Raw genomic sequence first — 19,381 nt, 5'->3', positions numbered from 1 at the left:
TGTCCAAGGTTGAGGGTATCAAAAACGTGATGGTGGACGCACTACACGAAGTCTCTCTGAAGGACTCAGCTGATCAATTTCTAACTGCGCCTAGAATAGAAGCTGTAAGTGTTAATATTCACCACCTCGAATATTTAATCTTCAGCACATGAATAGCTAGCTCTTCCAGATCTCATGCATGATCATGATGCCTCCACGGCCGATTTCTTTTCTTTAACTTTCTGCAATCCATATATATTTAAGTATATATATATATATTGATCTGCTTCAAAAATTCTTTAGAGCCAAGGTTTAGCAGTCTCGATTGTCCTGCTAATTATATTGGCTCAAAAATCATGACCATTAATAATATCGCATGCACGCATTGACGCGTGAATATATTTCGACCCTCACCCATGCATACATACATACATATATATATATATGTATGTATGTATGTATGTATGTATATGTATATATATGTGTGTGTATATATACATATATATATATATATATATATATATCCATTCACCTATTTATTAAGCGCATGATCTCATGCATACATACGTAATATCGTTTTAATTCTGCTAATTTTCAATATTCATAGAAAAGATCAAGGAGAAAAATGGAGGAGGGTGATATCTCATTATATCAATCTCCTACCTTTTATGCTACTCTGTATCGAGCTATCCTAGAAGATGACTGGAAAGCTGCTGAAGCTTTTATTCAGAACCATCCAAACTGTCTTGGAGCCGCCATAACAAAAGACCAAGATACAGCTCTTCACTTTGCTGCAGCTGCAAAACGCACCCGTTTTGTAAAAAAACTCGTGAGATTGATGAAGCCGGAAGAACTAGAATTGAAAGCTTCCAACGACTGCACGGCTCTTTATTTTGCTGCTCAAACTGAAATCGTAACAATTGCAGATGAGATGGTGAAAAAGAACAAAAATCTACCCTCGATCCCCAAGGACAACATCGATTGTTTACCACTTTACGCGGCAATACAGACTGGAAATAGAGACATAGTGTCGTATTTATACTCTGTGACTCCTATTGAAGACTTGGCTTCTGCAGATCGCATTGAGCTCCTTAAGGCTACTATTTCCTCTGATTTGTATGGTATGTCGTCCTACGCATCAATATTTGGAATCATCAGTTTGAGAATTTTAATAATGAACATTAATGCTATTAATCTTGTAATATGACATATTTTAAATAACTTCATGTATCAACCAATTAAATGGTAGTTACTTAAAATAGGCTAAATGACGTGGACAAAATTATTTACAATATTACCGATTTTCTTTTGTTTGACCTGATCATGAACTTTTAATTCTTAGCAAGTATATCATAGAGATTTCACATGAAGACTTACCAAATACACACGCGCGCGCGCGTGTTTTGTGTGTGTGTGTGTGTATATATATATATATATACACATATATATATAGAAGAAAATGATCATACTATTAATTTGGTTTTTATGAACAGATACAACACTCAAAATTTTGGATACTCTGGAGTTAACAACTGAAGAGAAGGAACTACATCTTTGGTCTCCATTGAAAATGTTGGCCAGAAAACCTTCGGAAATTGGCAGCAAAAGTCAGCCATCGGTATGGGAAAGATGCTTAAACTCCTGTTAGTTTATTTCCAACTCAAACTAATAATTACTTGCATGTGTGTATCTATTTATAATATATATATATATATATGCATGCATGTGTATATTTATAACAAAACTGGAGGAAGTTTTTCAATCAAGTATATAAATTTACGAAGTCATGTCCGGCTTTAAACGCGTGAAGAAGCACGTTTTCAGCTTATTAAATATTTGACACTTCGTCCCAAGTGTCAGGTCAGTTCATGTTTTATTACAATAATAACAATTTGATGAAGAGTAATTATACCAAGTCACCTAGGAATATTGATAAATCTTTAGATGACATCTGATTAGATAAGCTATTTTGTATTTGAAATGTCTTGAACGATTCTAATACTTACTGTTTCCTTTGTACACATAGATGCGAGAGCATATCAGAATTTTGGGTAGAAGCTAGCCTTTGTCTTTACTTTTTTTTTTTTTTTTCTTTTTTATGGATAAAGGGGAACACATAAAACTAAGAAAGTCAGGAGGGATGTAGTTGTGACGGGGAGTCTAGTCATGGGAAAGATCCTTACGATGTCCAAGGAAGCAGCCCAACTGCATGGCGATCGAGGTTGTGGCCTGTGGGGAGTGAAGTTGGCACTTGGTGAACTTTTTGAGCTGCTGTATTTAGATATTGAGCTGAGTTAAGATGAGTTCAGTTTTTATAAACAGTAATAAGTTGTGATGATGGAGTGAACTTTGTGGAGCCCACCTAATTTCAGTTTAATTGTGTTTGAATGTTAATATGAGTTTAGATGTATTTATGGAAAATTAAAAAAAGTTGTGGGTCTCTTATATAAAGAAGTGTTGAGTTAAAAAAAATTATAGATTCCAAATGTAAAGAGGTTTTAAGTTGAGTGATGTTTAGTGATTTGAGAATTTTGTAGATTAGATGTTGGGATAGATTCCAAATGTAAAGAAGTTTTAAAGAACTGTGTTTGGATGTTAATATGAGCTTAGAGTTTTGTATTTAACAGAATCTAACTGAGATGAGTTGAGATCAACATTCAGTGATAACGTCAAGCAAGTCGCCTTCTAGAATCATGTGTTTTCCATTCCCTCGATGATATTTTATTGTTCATCATGCATAGAGATCAGGTGTACCTTCTTCGTTAATGTGGTAAACTGCTGCTGCCATTAGGAAGTTATCTCATATTTTGTTGTTCATGATGCACAGTTATATACCCCACGTGGCATTTTAGAAGTAGTTTGGGAGACATATTATATTGAGTAATATTGTTAAATAGAGTCCTACAATATGATAGTTTGCGCGTTGATTTTGAAAAAATATAGGGTCCTCCATTAAAAGAAATAATTTTATCATGTGAATATTATATTTATCTATTATATTATAGTTTCAGGCTTGCATACCCTAAAACTACAATTAATATAAATACCATTTCTCTGTTATATTAATCTCTGAGATTCTTAAAATAAATTGTTAATCGCTAGGTTTTCAAATATATACTAGATACTATCTATACTCATGCAAAATTTGACACAGAATGCTAATTAATCGAGCATATATAATTAACTCATGAGAATGTGAATTTAATCATTTAATTCATGATATTCTTTTGTCATATATATATAATTAATATTTCTTTTTAACCAAATTAACGATCTTCGATCTTAATCCTAACTAGGCTTTGGAGGTCGGTTATGCTACAAAGCTTTGATGCAAGCATCTGCCCATCAATTAGTTGACCGCCTTTGGAAAGAGCTAATTGGAGATGACAATTTCTCGTCAACTCATATGCTTCGACATCATAAGCAACTACTTGTTGAAGCTGCCAAAGTAGGGAACGTTGAATTTCTAATTATACTTATACGCTCTTACCCCGATCTCATATGGCTAGTTGACGAAGAACATGGAACATTATTTCATGTTGCTCTTAAATATCGACAAGAGCGTGTATTTAATTTAATATATGAGATAGGTGTTTTGAAGGGCAACATTGCGAGTTACTATTCCAAAGAGGGAAACAACATGCTCCACTTAGCTGGAGAGTTGCCTTCTTCAGATCGACTGAATATCGTATCAGGAGCAGCCCTTCAAATGCAACGAGAGTTATTGTGGTTTCAAGTACGTAAGAGAGTTAAATATCATGTCAACTTCTTAATTTTCTTCTCGTTGCATGTACACGTACTAATATTGCATGGTCTCCCCTTCCAATATTTTAAATTCACAAGTAATATTTCGTTATTGTAGGAGATAGAAAAGATCGTGCCGAAGTCATATGTGAACGAGACAAATGAAAGAGGAAAAACATCTAGGGATATATTTGTGAAGACCCATGAAGAATTGCAAAAGAATGGTGAAAAGTGGATGAAGGACACGGCAAACTCTTGCATGCTCGTGTCAGCACTTATTGCCACTGTGGTTTTTCCAGCTGCCTTCACAGTACCGGGTGGCAACAATCAAGAAACAGGCATTCCTATGTTTCTGGAAAGCAACTGGTTTACGATATTTTTCGTATCAGATGCAGTTGCAATGTTATTCTCTTCGTCTTCAATATTAGTTTTCTTGTCAATTCTCACGTCACGCTACACGGAAAAAGATTTCCTCGTATCAGTACCTCGTAGGCTGGCGTTGGGACTCGCTACGCTTCTAATCTCAATCGTAGGCATGCTGATAGCCTTCACTGCAGCCTGTTTTCTGGTATTTAAACCCAAAACAAGTTTTCCGATCCGTATAATTGTTGCGGCACCCGCTATCCCAATTAGTTTGTTTGTTATCCTACATCATGGCCTTTGGTTTGATATATTCCGCTCAGCATTCTGTTCTAACAGATTCCTCTTCTGGTCACATAATAGGCTTTTCAAGCAAGCAAGCTGGCTGGCTACTATGTCTAGCTAAGGAAAGAATAACAACCAGTCATGCAATTTGACCAAATTACGATCAAGGCTTCAGTTTGATCTTCATTAATTAGCCAGGAATATTGTTGGTTTGTGTGTGTGTGTGTGTGTGTGTGTTTGTGTATACTCTCTGTGTGTTTTTCTCATTATGCTTAATTAATTTCCTTAATTTGTAAAACCCACGGTTGTTGGGGTGCTAGCTGCTGCTAATTATTATATGAAAGCTGTACCTTTTAAATAATTAGGACTCTCGAACTTTCTTATTGTAAGATAATTCTATGATGTTTGTCATTACATACACACACACACACACACACACACACCATATTTCATAATCATAATCCGTCACAATCACATAAGAGACCCGTCTATATTACTAGCGGGACCATTAATCGAACCCTGCGCTTTACTGATTCCTACCTAAGAAAATTTCACGTGTACTATAGACGGGACAATGTCCACGGACCTTTCTCTGCAAAATAGAACCTTCTATTGCATCATAGCAGTCGATATAAAATAGGAACATTATGTGGAATAAACAATTAAAAATAGTAGGCAACACAAAAGAGAAAAAAGAAGAAGAAGAAGAAGAACAACTTGCATAGAGTTGCAAATGAACAAAGAAATATATAAAAGACCCCAACTCACAAGTATTCCCGTATGTGTAAAGTGAGATTAGAAGCTAGCTAGTTGTCCCCATATATATCAAGCCAAATATGTCCATCGATTACACCAGGTGTAAAGCCAAAAAAATTAGCCTTCAGATACTAAGCTACCCAAGACATAAGGGCTTGAAACATCATCATTATAAGTTAACTTTCTGACAAAATGAAAGATAGCTCAGACTCCAACATTGATGAAGCAAGTGCAATAATGGGTAGAATGGTTAAATCATGGATCCTTTGATTGTCAGCTCTCAAGTCATATAAAACATATGTAAACGAAAAGAGAGAAAACATTCAAAGAAAAAGAAAAACGACCCATGAGACAAACCTAGAGGAAGGCAACAAGAACCCTCAGAACAGGGTAAGTTCAACGATCAGCTTGGGTTATACCTACATGGGGTCTCCATCGGATTGATGCCGACAACCTCGGGAGAACAAGAAAGAAATTAATGAAACTCATGTTCAAAGGGTCATTTTGTGTTATCAACCTTGATTTGAAAGCCTCTCCTTCTTGATTTAAAAGCTTGACTCTAAATTCTTGGTTTAGACGTGAATTTGGGGATTTTGAAAGAGGGTTTCAAATACGACAAGGAATTGAGTATTTCAAAGGAATGGTTCGATGTGATTGTATTACTAGCTTTAGCTCAAGATTTTTGCAGGATTTCAAGGTTAATAAGCTTCGATTTCACATTTCAGAGGTAGACGATGGACACTAAAATTCTAAGTAGGGGGAGACAATTTAATCGGGACTGAACTTAAGAGAATATCAGTCCATAAAAAAAAAAAAAAAAAAAAAAAAAAAAAAAAAAAAAAAAAAAAAAAAATTCTTAACATCGGTGTTGGTTAATGGTCACAATTAATCTTCACTCTCCAAGACCGCCAACTTAAATATTTACAAGGGTAATGATTTGTCAAAAGACATCGTAAAAATATTTAGGGCAATCTTGTCAAGGACCCGGCGGCTGGATTTCGGACAAGGGCATGAACTCTAGAGCAGTGAAACGAAGAGAAGAGAAAGTGAGATTTTGAGTGTCGAGTTTGAAGTGGAAGTGAAGTGTGGCTTGAAGTGTAAGTGTTTAAGTGGAACTCAGAACGACGACGTAAGGGAAGAAGGCTAAACGGTGCGTTGCGGGTCTTGAAGCCAGAGTCAGTGTGCGTGCGTTTTAATGGGGGCATAGTGTGCGTGCGTTTTACATTATGTTTTTAGGCGCTTAATAGTTATTAAACGTACTGTTTGAGTTTAAAGACTTCAAGCGGTTCGTTGGGAAAATCATTGGGGCTGAGATCTGTTTGCAGCACAGAGTTTGTTATTTCAAATATTGAGTTTGTCATTTTAATGGAAAGTCATTCATGGTCAGTTTATCATTTTGTAAGAGTTAGTTACAGGTGAAAGAAATGTAAGAATAAGAGAGGAAGTCAGAGGAAAGGAAAGGCATATTGGAGAATATTATTGTAAGAGAATTTCTGTAAGGAGGTTTAGGAGCCCTCGAAATAATCACGTGACAATACAAATTCTGCTAGCCTTTTTTATCAAACACCTTCCGTGCACTCTGTTTTTCTTCTTGCAGCAACGATCTTCTTACATTTCTTCATCATCTTCCATCACAACAGCATTACCAAGCAGGTTTCTAACAAGTGGTACCAGCAGCCAACCGATCCTACCAAAAAAATAAACCCAAACAGCCACCAAAATCAGACCCAAACACCCACAAAATTCTTACAAACAGCCACCAAAAATCAGACCCAAACAACCACAACATCTCATCCAAGCAGCCACCAAAATAAGAACCAAACACCTACAAAATTCATACAAACAGCCACCAAATCAAACCCAAACAATCACAAAAACCCCATCCAAACAGCCATCAAAATAATACCCAAACACCCACAAAAATTCACCCAAACAGCCACAAAATCGACGCCTTCTACCAGAGCATTAACCCTACCATACCATAGATTGCCATGGCTGAAAACACTCGATCAAAAAACCAACAACAGCAACAAGTTGATGCCCTACAAGTTCAGATGGACCAAACTAAACAGGAGCTCAATGAGGTTAAGACAGATGTTCAAGAGATTAAGGACATGCTACGAGCCCATTTCGCCCAACAAAACAATCATCCACCTCCCCCACCTCCACCCCCACACAACCCATTCCAACTGGAATTTGACAACCAAGACCCAAGAATGTTCAACCCCAGGGGTGTCAAGCTGGAATTTCGTCATTTTCAAGGATCTAACCCAGCTGCTTGGCTTTTTAAAGCCAACCATTACTTTGATTTCCACCAAACCCCACTACCTCACTGGTTGTTGATGGCTTCTTACCACATGGAAGGTGAGGCCCTTGTATGGTTCCAAGAAGCTAAAAATGGTGGATTATTCCAGGATTGGGAGATGTTTTCCAAGGCGTTACTCCTTCGCTTTGGTCCCACGGCGTATGACGATCCAATGGAGGCATTGACGAGGTTGAAATAGTCTGGTACTGTGGCTGCTTACATGAACCAGTTTGAGGCATTGGCCAATCGCGTGAGAGGTCTCTCCGACTCTCACAAGCTGAGTTGCTTTCTCAGCAGCTTGAAAGATGAGGTTTGCATCCCAACCCGTATTTTAAACCCTGTACATTTAAATGCAGCATATGGGTTAGCAAAAATGCAAGAGGAGTATCATTGCTGTACAAAAAAATTCACTAAGTCTACGGGAGAAAAATCAAATGCCATGGGAGGGGGTAATTCCTTTCAAAGCTCTTACTCGGGTGAGACTTATCACAAATGGAAAAATCCAACGAGGGGTACTAAACCTGTTTATTCAACACAAATGGATGAAAAACGTCGCAATGGCTTATGCTACCATTGCGATGAGAAGTGGAGCCCTTTGCATAAATGTAAAGTCCAAAAATCTATTTGTTACAAGGAAGTGAGGATAAGAGTGAAGAGGAGAAGGAGCTGCCTAGTGATGAGAATGGTGAAAAAACCCAGCTCGAAACACTGTCCAGCAGCAAGGAACAACCTGAAATATCCTTGGCTGCTATTGCTGGAACCCCCACATAAAAAACGATGCGTGTAGTTGGAAGTATTTTTGGTGAACAAGTGGTTATATTGTTGGACTCGGGCAGTTCACACAATTTTATCGACATGGCTGTGGTCTCAAGATTAAAGCTGCCAGTGGATTACTCAGTTAATTTAAGGGTGCGTGTAGCCAATGGGCAAGGTTTGAGTAGTGGAGGAATCTGCAAAACAGCCCCTTTAAAGGTCCAAGGTAACTTGCTAAACCCACATCTTCATTTATTGAACCTTGCTGGTTGTGACATTGTGCTGGGCATCCAATGGTTGGAAACATTGGGCCCTATTACTTGGGATTTTTTGAAATCCCTTATGAAGTTTGTGTTGGATGGCAAACCTATAGAATTCAAGGGATTAAAGTTAAACTCATCGGTAGTAGAGGACGGTGATAAGTTGCTTAAGGCAACTATGACTACTAGGAAGGGCATTTTACTGTAGATCATGTGTGAGGAGGTAACAAACGAGAAATGTGGAAGTGTGGATGGGCAAATATCTGATTTGTTAGAGGAGTTTGAGGGGGTATTCAGTGAACCCTAAGGATTGCCACCACGTCGTACCCATGACCATCATATAGTCCTCAAGGAGGGCACTCAACCAATTTCTAATAGACCTTACCGATACCCATATTACCATAAAACTGAGATTGTGAAGATTGTGACTGAATTGTTAATGTCGGGGGTGGTTAGACCTAGTTCTAGTCTATTTTCGTCCCCTGTTTTGCTGGTTCGCAAGGTTGATGGTAGTTGGCTGCTTTGCGTGGACTATAGGGCACTCAATAAGGAAACGGTAAAGGCAAAGTTTCCTATTCCAGTTATAGATGAGCTGCTGGATGAGCTCTTTGGGTCGGTGATCTTTTCTAAACTCGATTTACGTTCGGGCTATCATCAAGTGAGAGTAGTGCCTAGTGAAATTCCCAAAACAACATTCCGTACTCATGAGGGACATTACGAACTTTTGGTGATGCCGTTTGGCCTTACTAACGCGCCCGCCACATTCCAAGGGCTCATGAATGTTGTTTTTAAACATTTTTTGAGGAAATTTGTGCTTGTATTCTTTGATGAAATTCTAGTATATAGCAAGTCAATGGGGGAGCATGTGGGTCACCTAAGAGAGGTTTTAAACACGCTGAAACAGCACTGCCTGTTTGCAAAAAAAATCTTAAGTGTCGGTTTGCGGTTAATGAAGTTGACTATTTGGGCCACATTATTAATGATAGAGGAGTGATGGTTGATCCTTCTAAAATTGTTTCTATGGTAGAGTGGCCCGACCCTAAGAATGTGAAGGCCTTACGAGGATTCCTAGGGCTCACGGGATATTACTGGAAATTTATCCGGAATTATGGTCTCATCGCTGCTCCACTTACCTCATTACTCAAGAAAAATAATTTTTCTTGGAACCCGGAGGCCAGCAAGGCTTTTACATTCTTAAAACAGGCCATGTCACATCCACTGGTCCTTAAACTTCCTGATTTTAGCAAGCCATTTGTAATTAAGTGTGATGCAAGCGGAAAAGGAATAGGGACAGTGTTAATGCAGTTGGGGCAGCTCATTTATTTCCTGAGTCAAGCCCTTAAGGGCAAGGCCTTGCTACTTTCGACGTACGAGAAGGAATTATTAGCTCTTGTGACAGCGGTACAAAAGTGGAGGCCCTACCTCTTTGGGCAGCCTTTTATCATAAAAACTGACCAGCAAGCCCTTAAGTTCTTGCTAGAACAACGTGTGGGGACCAAGACGCGACAGAAATGGATTACAAAGCTAATGGGTTATGACTTTTCTATTGAATACAAAAAAGGTAAGGAAAACAATGTGGCAGATGCCCTTTCAAGAAGGGAGGGGGAGGACCAAGAGGCTGTTTGCTCAGCTATGATTTCATTTCCTACACCTCTTTGGATTGAGGAGTTGAAGAAAAGCTACCTAGCTTCTATGGAGTTAGACGAGTTACTTAAAAACCTGCACCAAAATCAGAACATTCCTAAGGGGTTTTCCTTACAACAAGGGTTGATTGTTAAGAAAGGAAGGCTGGTTTTGAACCCAGATTCAAGTTTTAAGCTAAAAGTTCTACAGTACATTCACAACAACCCCCAGGCAGGCCACTCCAGGTATTTAAAAACATATCACAGGGCCAAACGTGATTTTTATTGGAAGGGGATGAAGAGGGACATCAAACAGCTAGTGAGAGAATGTGAGACTTGTCAAGCTGTTAAATATGAAACAACTTGTCCAGCAGGGTTGTTGCAACCCTTACCCATACCCAATCAACCTTGGACCGACATATCCCTTGATTTTATTGATGGTTTACCTAATTCTAAAGAATTCAGCGTTAGTTTTGTTGTGGTGGACCGTTTTTCGAAGTATGGCCATTTTATAGCCTTGTCCCATCCCTACACGGCTCAAGTAGTCGCGGATGTGTTTATGAAACATATCTTTAAGCTGCATGGGTTTCCTAGGTCGGTGGTGTCGGATAGGGACCCTATTTTCTTGAGTTCTTTTTGGCAAGCTTTATTTCACTCCCAAGGTTCCTCTCTTGACTACAGCTCGGCCTACCATCCTCAAACCGATGGCCAGACCGAGGCGCTCAACAAAGGTTTGGAATGCTACGTAAGATGTTATGCAAGGGTAAAACCCAAGTCATGGTCAGTTTGGCTACCTATGGCAGAGTGGTAGTATAACACCACTTATCACACATCAACAAAAATGACTCCTTTCGAAGCAGTGTACGGGCACCCTCCCCCTACCTTGCTATCTTATGTCCAGGGAACAAGCACTGATAGCACAGCAGACCAAGTTTTAAGGGATAGGGATCAGGTGATACAGTTACTTAAGGACAATTTGAGTGAAGCCAATAATCGAATGAAGCACTTTGCAGATAAAAAAAGGACTGAGAGACAGTTTGATGTAGGGGACTGGGTCTATTTGAAGTTACAACCGTACAGACAAAAAACCCTAGCTTTTCGACACAACCTGAAATTAGCTCCCAGATTTTATGGGCCTTTTCAAATTAAAGCTAAAATAGGTGTAGTGGCTTACAAACTAAAGCTTCCAGAATCTTCCAAAGTTCACCCAACATTCCATGTCTCATGCTTGAAGAAGAAAATTGGGTCCCAAGTTCCAGTTTTTCCATCACTACCACCTATAGATCACACAGGGAATTAAGACCAGAACCAAAAAAAATCATTGCAAGACATATGAAGAAATAAGGGGGAAGAGCAGTTACTGAGGTCCTCGTGAAGTGGATGGGTTTGCCTCCTGAAGAACATACTTGGGAGTTACTGTGGCGTCTACAAGGCCTTTACCCACACCTTGTGGGCAAGGTGTTGTGATGAGAGGGAGAGGGAGTTTGTCAGGGACCTGGCGGCTGGATTTCGGACAAGGGCATGAACCCTAGAGCAGTGAAACGAAGAGAAGAGAAAGTGAGATTCTGAGTGTCGAGTTTGAAGTGGAAGTGAAGTGGCTTGAAGTGTAAGTGTTTAAGTGGAACTCAGAACGAAGACGTAAGGGAAGAAGGCTAAACGGTGCATTTTGGGTGTTGAGTCTCGACGGGGTGCGTGCATTTTGTGTGAGATATGGGCAGTGTGCATGCGTTTTAATGGGGGCATAGTGTGCGTGCATTTTACATTATGTTTTTTGGCGTTTAATAGTTATTAAACGCACTGTTTGAGTTTAAAGTGGTTGGGGAAATCACTAGGGCTGAGACCTGTTCGCAGCACAGAGTTTGTTATTTCAAATATTGAGTCTGTCATTTTAATGGAAAGTCAGTCATGGTCAGTTTATCATTTTGTAAGAGTTAGTTACAGGTGAAAGAAAATGCATCTTGGAGAATATTATTGTAAGAGAATTTCTGTAAGGAGGTTTGGGAGCCCTCGAAGTACTCCCATGACAATACAAATTCTGCTAGCCTTTTTTATCAAACACCTTCCGTGCACTCTATTCTTCTTCTTGCAGCAACCATCTTCTTGCATTTCTTCATCATCCTCCATTACAACAGCATTACCAAGCAGGTTTCTAATAGATCTACCTTGTAAGAATTAAAACAAAAGTGGTCAATATTTATATTTAATTTAAATACTATTCATAATACGGTGGGCATATATCACTCAGCAACTCTAGCGGCAAGTTAATTTTCGCCGGAATAATTTGTTAATTGTGACTAAAATTGTTTCCCCGCAAAAGGCTACAAGAAAAATTAGCGCGAATGATCAGTTACTTGCAATAAAAATGACCATTTATTATGAGAATCAACCTAATGACAAAAAATGATACAACGACAAAATAAATTAAACAACAATTAAAGTTTCAAGATTCGAAGGTGGAGTTAATCTTATAAATCATTCTTTTGTGAAAAAGACAGCGTGCAGTTAAATGCAATATATTTTTTTTTTATAACAAAGAAATTGTTTTATTCATCAATAAAGGAATTACATCATAGAATCAGATCAAATAACTTGGTCAATACAATCAGGGAGGGAATCCCACCAAATGATCAGATCCTCAAGATTCCATGCATATCTTGCCAAATTATGGGCTACTGCATTTGCCATACGACCTCTATGTTGGACAATGAACTTCGGAAACCTTTGCAGCATATCTCATAGGCCAGGTTGCCCCATATGGACAGTGAAGATTCATCTCTATTCAATTCTTGCACCACAATAAGGGAGTCATTCTCCACTTGCAGATCAATGATACCCAAAGGAATGCATAATTGTAAGCCTCTCAGGACAGCAAGAAATTCAATTTCCATAGGATTCTTCACTTCATGTTCTGGTTTGCATGCAGAGAAAATGATCGTCCCCTTTTTATCCCTTAAAACCATTCCCACACCTGATTTGCACTGATCATGGAAGATAACCATATCTGTGTTTAACTTGACGACCCCTACAGGTGGTGGTAGCCAACATCAACGAGTCTTCATCCCTCTTCTCTGCTCATTTGCAAAAAAATGATGCTTCTAATATACTGATAATGCATGATCCATAACATGCTCTGGTGATAGAAGTTTATCTTCATAAAGCTTTTGATATCTCCTATACCACATACCCCAAGCAAACATAAACAAATTCTCGATCTCACTAGAGATTCCTCTATTCAGCACAGTTGATACAATCTAACTAAGGAAACTGAAGTAGTTGTACCAACAATCCTTGATAAAAGGGTAGTGAATTAGAGCATGGTTGGTATCTTCCTCTTCCTCATTACACCATATACATTGTGCATCCACCAATACCTTTATGATCTTTAAGTTCTGAAGAATTGGGAGGCCATTTTTGCACACTCCAAGCAGAGAATTTCACTCTATTTGGTACATTCATTTTCCATATGCTCTTCCAAATCATCCTCTGCTCCTCAACATTTGAAGCCTCGCCAGACTGCCTCACTTGTCGAAGGGAAAGAAACAAACGATATGCACTCTTCACACTGAAAACACCATTCTTCTCATGCTCCCAAACAAGGCAATCTGGCCTGCTCTCTGAAGTAAGCATGATGTTAGGTACCTCAGTTGCCCCTCTAGGTGGTAAGATTCTCCTAACTTTCTCAACATCCCACCATCTTGTGTTGTTATCAATCAAAGTAGCCACTTTTGAATTCATTTGAGTTGTTGAGACAAAATTTGGAATTGGTATCAATCTGTGGTTAGGCAGCTAAAAATCAGTCCAAATGTTAATAAATTTCCCATCTCCAACTCTCAATCGACACTTTTGTAATAGATAAATCTTTGCCTCCCAAATGCCTCTCCAAACATAAAAGGGTGCTATACCCAATTTAGAATCGCTAAAACTAGAATTTGGAAAGTATCTAGCCTTAAAGATTTTATGCAGTAGTGTAGTGCCATCTTTAATAATCCTCTAACCTTGCTTAGCTAAGAGGGCCAAGTTAAAAATTTGCAATTTTTTTAAGCCCATCCCTCTATTTGACTTTGAAACACACATGTTCTTCCAACTCACCCACCTTATCTTATTCTCTTCCTTCTTTTGACCTTACCAAAATTTAGCCATCAAACTCCCCAATTTAGAACATAAAGAAGCAGGAAGTTTAAAGCAGCTCATAGTTTAAGTTGGGATAGAAACTGTTGCTGCCTTAATAAGAATTTCCTTACCCCTTGATATAAAAGCTTATCCTTCCACCCTTGGAGTTTATTCCACACTTTGTTCTTCAAATCATAAAAAGCTTTGCATTTCCCTTTTCCAACCATAGTGGAAGTCCCAAATACTTGTCATAATTCTGATAGTGTTGGACTCTCCAAAACGACATAATTTCCTCTTATTCACTGGTAGGGACATTTTTTGCTAAACACCGAAAAATATAGTGTGTATGTCATCTCCTGTACTCAAGATCTTTGTACGTACGTCATCTCTGACACTCCGGATCTCTGTACACACTGCATCCATAACCTCAATTGTGTGTGTACAGTGCTCTTACTATGTCTGTACATAGAGCTCAACATGCACTATGTCTGTAATCTCCTCATGAATAGTAGTGTGTTGCCCATGTGTAGAGGCCTCACCCAATACCCCATGCCCTGTCTGGTTTGCATCTCCCTGAATCTCGACCATCTCCGTAATGGGAGCACGAGGACTCTTGTTGGAGTGTCCCTTGCTGTGTGCCAATGTAGAAGAGTTGATTGGCCCAATCAACTCCTGGACACACTCACCAACGTCTACCTAGACCCCGTGACTAACAAAAATCATGTGAACAGGACTCTGAAGGGCAAGATATCGATCTTAATATAATGGGTCTCTAATCGAATCATAGCAAAGATATAACTCACTAGGTCAATAGGCTCCCCACAAGCGACACATATCATAAACTGTGCCCAATCCATGCCAACCTCAATCTTGTCCTCGAATGGGAGTGCAAGATGATGAGAATTTCTTGAGTATTCATATATCGCAAAAAATGTATGATGATGATTTTTTTGTTTTGGCTTCTCAAGTCTCTCAAGTATTCTACTTAGATGATCCTGAGTTAAGAAAACCACTTATGTGTTTTGTGTTCACATGACACTTTATGACAAATCTTTTAGGAAAACCACTCATAGCTCTTGATAATGGATCATAATTTGAAATTTTAGCGACTTACAATTTAGTGTAAGAGTATGATGCTAGGCAGAATAAATGTGATTTTGAAGGCTGATTAATCAATAGAAAGTAAGGATTGAGATTTAGAAAAGATGCAAAACAAATAGAAAACTTTGATAAATATCTATTAATGGTAAAATTCAAAATTATGTTACGAAGTCCACAAATCAGGATTAAATAGTTTGAAAATTTGAAATTACGATTATTTTTTTTTAAATAGAAGAATCTAAATTATTGGATGAAAATTAAATATATAAATAAGCAAAAGAATCTTGCAAAACATTTCACAAAAATATAAATCAAAATTACTTTCAAAACTTGAAATTAAATATTTATTAACAAGGCAAAATTGAGCAATGATTTTAGAGAAAAACAACAGATATTGTCCTAGTCTAAGGAATATATTAAACTTAATTTTATTTCTAGATTTGCTTAGATTTACCCTGTTAACCCAATTAATGTAGAATCTGGACTGAATATTCTATATTAATTTGGATTTGTAGTAGAGTACTATTGAAGATTAACATCTTCAAGAGTGTCGGCAAAATAAGTGGTTGTGGTATGAGGTTTTGGTGTTTCTGTGATGAGTATTGAAAGAGACTACCTATTTTATAATTTTTTTTTTTTTTATCAATTATATATTTTGAATGGAAGATAGGGTTATAAATTAGTCGAGTTCAAACGCGTCGGTCGTGAATGGTCAAGTTTTGTTTATTTAATTTTTATTTGAACATGAGTCAAGTTCACACTTTCCATCAATCATAATTTTGAATTTTGTGTTGCCGAATAGTTCATTTAATTATAAACGAATTGAACTAAATTCAAGTTTGACCGAACTGATTTCGAACCACTCATCGAGTAGTTAGGACTTAGGCATGTGCAGAAAAGTCTAGGACCCAGCCCGTTCATGGGATCCGACCTGACCTGAAAAAGCAAGTTGAAGCAACTTGCGGGTTCGACCCGCTGAAACCAACTAGGATCTCAATCCCTAGCTGCCAACCTGCCATCCTTTCCCATTTCTCTCTGTCATCATCTGCTTGTGTTCTTTCTTCATTTTCAGTAACTGGGTCTCAAGCTCAAATTCCTCTGTCTCTGGTACGTGCTTCTTTATTTTTTTTCTATTGCTTTTTGTGTGTGTTTGGTTTTCGGATGACTTTAGAAACTGGGTCTCGAGCTCAAATCCCTCCCCATGCTCCTTTACTGTGTGATTAACAAAATTTTCAAACTCAATGAGTCAAATATGCCATGCTCCTTTACTGTGTGATTAACAAAATTTACAAACTCAATGAGTCAAATATGCCATTACTTGGTTGAGTCGTGAGTCAAATCCGCCGCTTCTCCGATTCCAATCGCGATGCCTCACTCACCTTGGCCATCTCAGCTAGGCTAGCTCCATTCTCAACAACGACTCGGAGAAGACAAAGCTCACTGCCAGACTGGCCAATCGCGGCGACTCACCAGCCGATTCGCAGCTTCCGAGTCGTCAGAGCTCGGTGCTCTACCCGATTCTTCGTCGTCGAGGGCAAGGGCGCTCGGCGTGGACCGGATAAGAATCTGGCTCTTAATTCTTGTACTATTTCGAATTACTCCAGCTTCTAATAATTCTTGTACTATTTTTTTAATTTCAGCTTTTTGAAAGAAGGGATACCTGTAAGTTCTTACAGCCATTGGCATTGTACCCTCCTTAAGATTGATCTGATGATCTTTCCTTCTTCTTGGAGCCAGTCCCTTAAGTTCTTCAAACACCCTCATATATTTGATTAAAACATCCTCAATACTAGGGTCAGCCCTCATAACTTCTTTGTTCTATTCTTGTGGCATAAGCTGTAAAAGTAATCCCTTCCTTTCCACAGTGGTTAACTGACAAATGTACACATCTTCTACCATTTCAGAATTCTTAGGAGTTATACCCCTCAGCATCACTTGCTTCTTGTTGCTATCAAAAGACGTGGTGAGATTGTTGTGTTACATGTATAATAACAATATGATGAAAAGTTATACCAAGTCACGTTGGAATGACAAAGTGGTCTTACTACTTCATCTTATTAAATATCCTTTAGATGATATCTGATTAGATAATTAGCAATTTTGTATTTGAAATGTCTTAAACAATTATAAAACTTACTGTTTCCTTTGTACACAGATATTGCTTGTATAGAAGCTAGCTAGCCAGCTTTCACTTGATCACTTTTTTCCAGTTTCATGGATAAAGGGGAACGCATAAAACTAAGAAAGTCAGGGTGGTCAAAGAGGTTAGTACTAGGCCGATTGCTTGTGCTAATTCTCCTACAGACGCTTCATCTCGCTCATATATTGTTGTTCATCATGCATAGAGCTAGAGATCATGTGCCTTCTACGTCGTGGTACACTGATGCTGCCATTAGGAAGTTATAATCTCATATTTTGTTGTTGATGATAGGAGGCCATTATACTAATTCTTTACTAAATCTTTTTAGTATTAACTCTTCTTTTCAGTGCGATTTGACTCATTTGAGAATAGGGTAGTCATCAATTAATTCATGAGAATGTGTGAATTAACTCTTCTTTTGGAATCTATATATAATTAAATATTTCTTTTAACCAAATTAATGATCTTCTGTTAATCCTTATAACTAGGCTTCGGAGGTCGGTTCTGCAACAAAGCTGTGATGCAAGCATCAGCCCATCAATTAGTTTACCGCCTTTGGAAAGAGCTTGGAGACGACAATTATACGGAACTTCTTGTTGAAGCTGCAAAAGTAGGGAACATTGAATTTCTAATTATACTTAATACACTCTTATCCCGATCTCATATGGATAGATGACGAAAAATATGGAACTTTATTTCACGCTGCTATTAAATATCGACAAGAGCGTGTTTTTAATTTAATATATGAGATAGGTGTTTTGAAGGGCAACCTTGCGAGCTACTATGCCAAAGAAGGAAACAACATGTTGTACCTAGCTGCAGAATTGCCTTCTTCAGATCGACTGAATATCGTATCAGGAGCAGCCCTTCAAATGCAACGAGAGTTATTGTGGTTTCAAGTACGTACGGTTTTAATTAATATCATGTCAACTTCTTTTCTTCTCGTCGCACATGACGTATTGCATGCATGCTCTCCCCTTTCAATATATATATATTTTTTTTTATGGAAACCATTTCAATATTTTTTAATTTACAAGTAATTGGTTATTTCAGGAGATAGAAAAGATCGTGCCGAAGTCATATGTGAACGAGCGGATGAGACAAGAAGAAGAAACGCCTAGGGATAAATTTGTGAAAACCCATGAAGAACTACAGAAGAATGGTGAAAAGTGGATGAGGAACAGGGCAAACTCTTGCATGCTTGTGGCAGCACTGATTGCCACTGTGGTTTTTACAGCTGCCTTCACAGTACCACGTGGCAACAATCAAGAAACAGGCATTCCTATGTTTCTGGAAAACAACTGGTTTACGGTATTCTTCGTATCGGATACAGTAGCAATGTTATTCTCTTCGTCTTCAATATTAGTTTTCTTATCAATTCTCACGTCACGCTACACGGAAAAAGATTTCCTCAAATCATTACCTCGTAGATTGGCGTTGGGACTCACAACGCTTTTAATCTCAATAGTAGGCATGCTGATAGCCTTTACTGCAGCCTGTTTTTTGGTCTTTAAAAGCAAAACTAGTGTTCCAATCCGTATAATTGCTGCAGCGCCCGCAATCCCACTTGGTTTGTTTTTCATCCTACATCATGGCCTTTGGTTTGATATATTCCGCTCAGCATTCTGTTCTAATAGGTTCCTTTTCCGGTCACAGAATAGGCTTTTCAAGAAAGCTAGCTAGCTAGCTAGCTAGGGAAAAAATGACAACTAGTCATGCAATTTCACCAAATTACGATCAACGCTTCAGTTTGAATTTCATTAATTAGCTAGGAATGTGTTCTAAACTATATCAGAGCCAAACTGGTATCAGAGTGTTATAAACTATAGAAGTGAGAAATCTCTCAATTCTCATCCTTAGTATTACAAACTGGTATAAGAGCCACCGTTCCTTTCATACCAACCATGGTTAAAGGCACACATCTAAACCAATTACAAGAGAATTACAACACCCTTAAAATAAAAAT

General features: G+C 38.3%; 2 protein-coding genes across 4 annotated transcripts in view; both read left to right on the top strand.

Annotated features, from left to right (window-relative positions):
• The first annotated feature begins 580 nt into the window (after positions 1 to 580).
• The window catches only part of LOC121244488, a 39,537-nt gene continuing 20,736 nt past the window's right edge, over positions 581 to 19,381 (top strand). Inside the window, exons 1-2 of the mRNA XM_041142569.1 lie at positions 581 to 1,100; positions 1,473 to 1,622. Coding sequence (XP_040998503.1) covers positions 605 to 1,100; positions 1,473 to 1,622 — 646 coding nt within the window. The 5' untranslated portion in view covers positions 581 to 604. The remainder of the gene's footprint in view (positions 1,101 to 1,472; positions 1,623 to 19,381) is intronic.
• LOC121244491 (ankyrin repeat-containing protein ITN1-like) lies at positions 3,282 to 19,186 on the top strand. 3 transcript variants are annotated; one of them, XM_041142573.1, is made up of 3 exons: positions 3,282 to 3,715; positions 3,842 to 4,061; positions 18,692 to 19,186. In XM_041142573.1, the coding sequence occupies exons 1-3, from the start codon at positions 3,308 to 3,310 to the stop codon at positions 19,096 to 19,098; spliced, it is 1,035 nt and encodes a 344-aa protein (XP_040998507.1). In that variant the 5' UTR covers positions 3,282 to 3,307; the 3' UTR covers positions 19,099 to 19,186. The 3 variants fall into 3 exon arrangements, with proteins under 3 accessions (XP_040998507.1, XP_040998508.1, XP_040998506.1); XM_041142574.1 differs by lacking the exon at positions 18,692 to 19,186 and adding an exon at positions 4,442 to 4,592 and having other exon boundaries at positions 3,842 to 4,096; XM_041142572.1 differs by lacking the exon at positions 18,692 to 19,186 and having other exon boundaries at positions 3,842 to 4,654.

The sequence above is a fragment of the Juglans microcarpa x Juglans regia genome, chromosome 8S (genome assembly GCF_004785595.1).
Source record: "Juglans microcarpa x Juglans regia isolate MS1-56 chromosome 8S, Jm3101_v1.0, whole genome shotgun sequence".
In the NCBI taxonomy this organism is placed as follows: domain Eukaryota; kingdom Viridiplantae; phylum Streptophyta; class Magnoliopsida; order Fagales; family Juglandaceae; genus Juglans; species Juglans microcarpa x Juglans regia.
The sequence above is the reverse complement of the archived record's forward strand: the minus strand, read 5'-3'. Positions and strand labels throughout refer to the sequence as shown.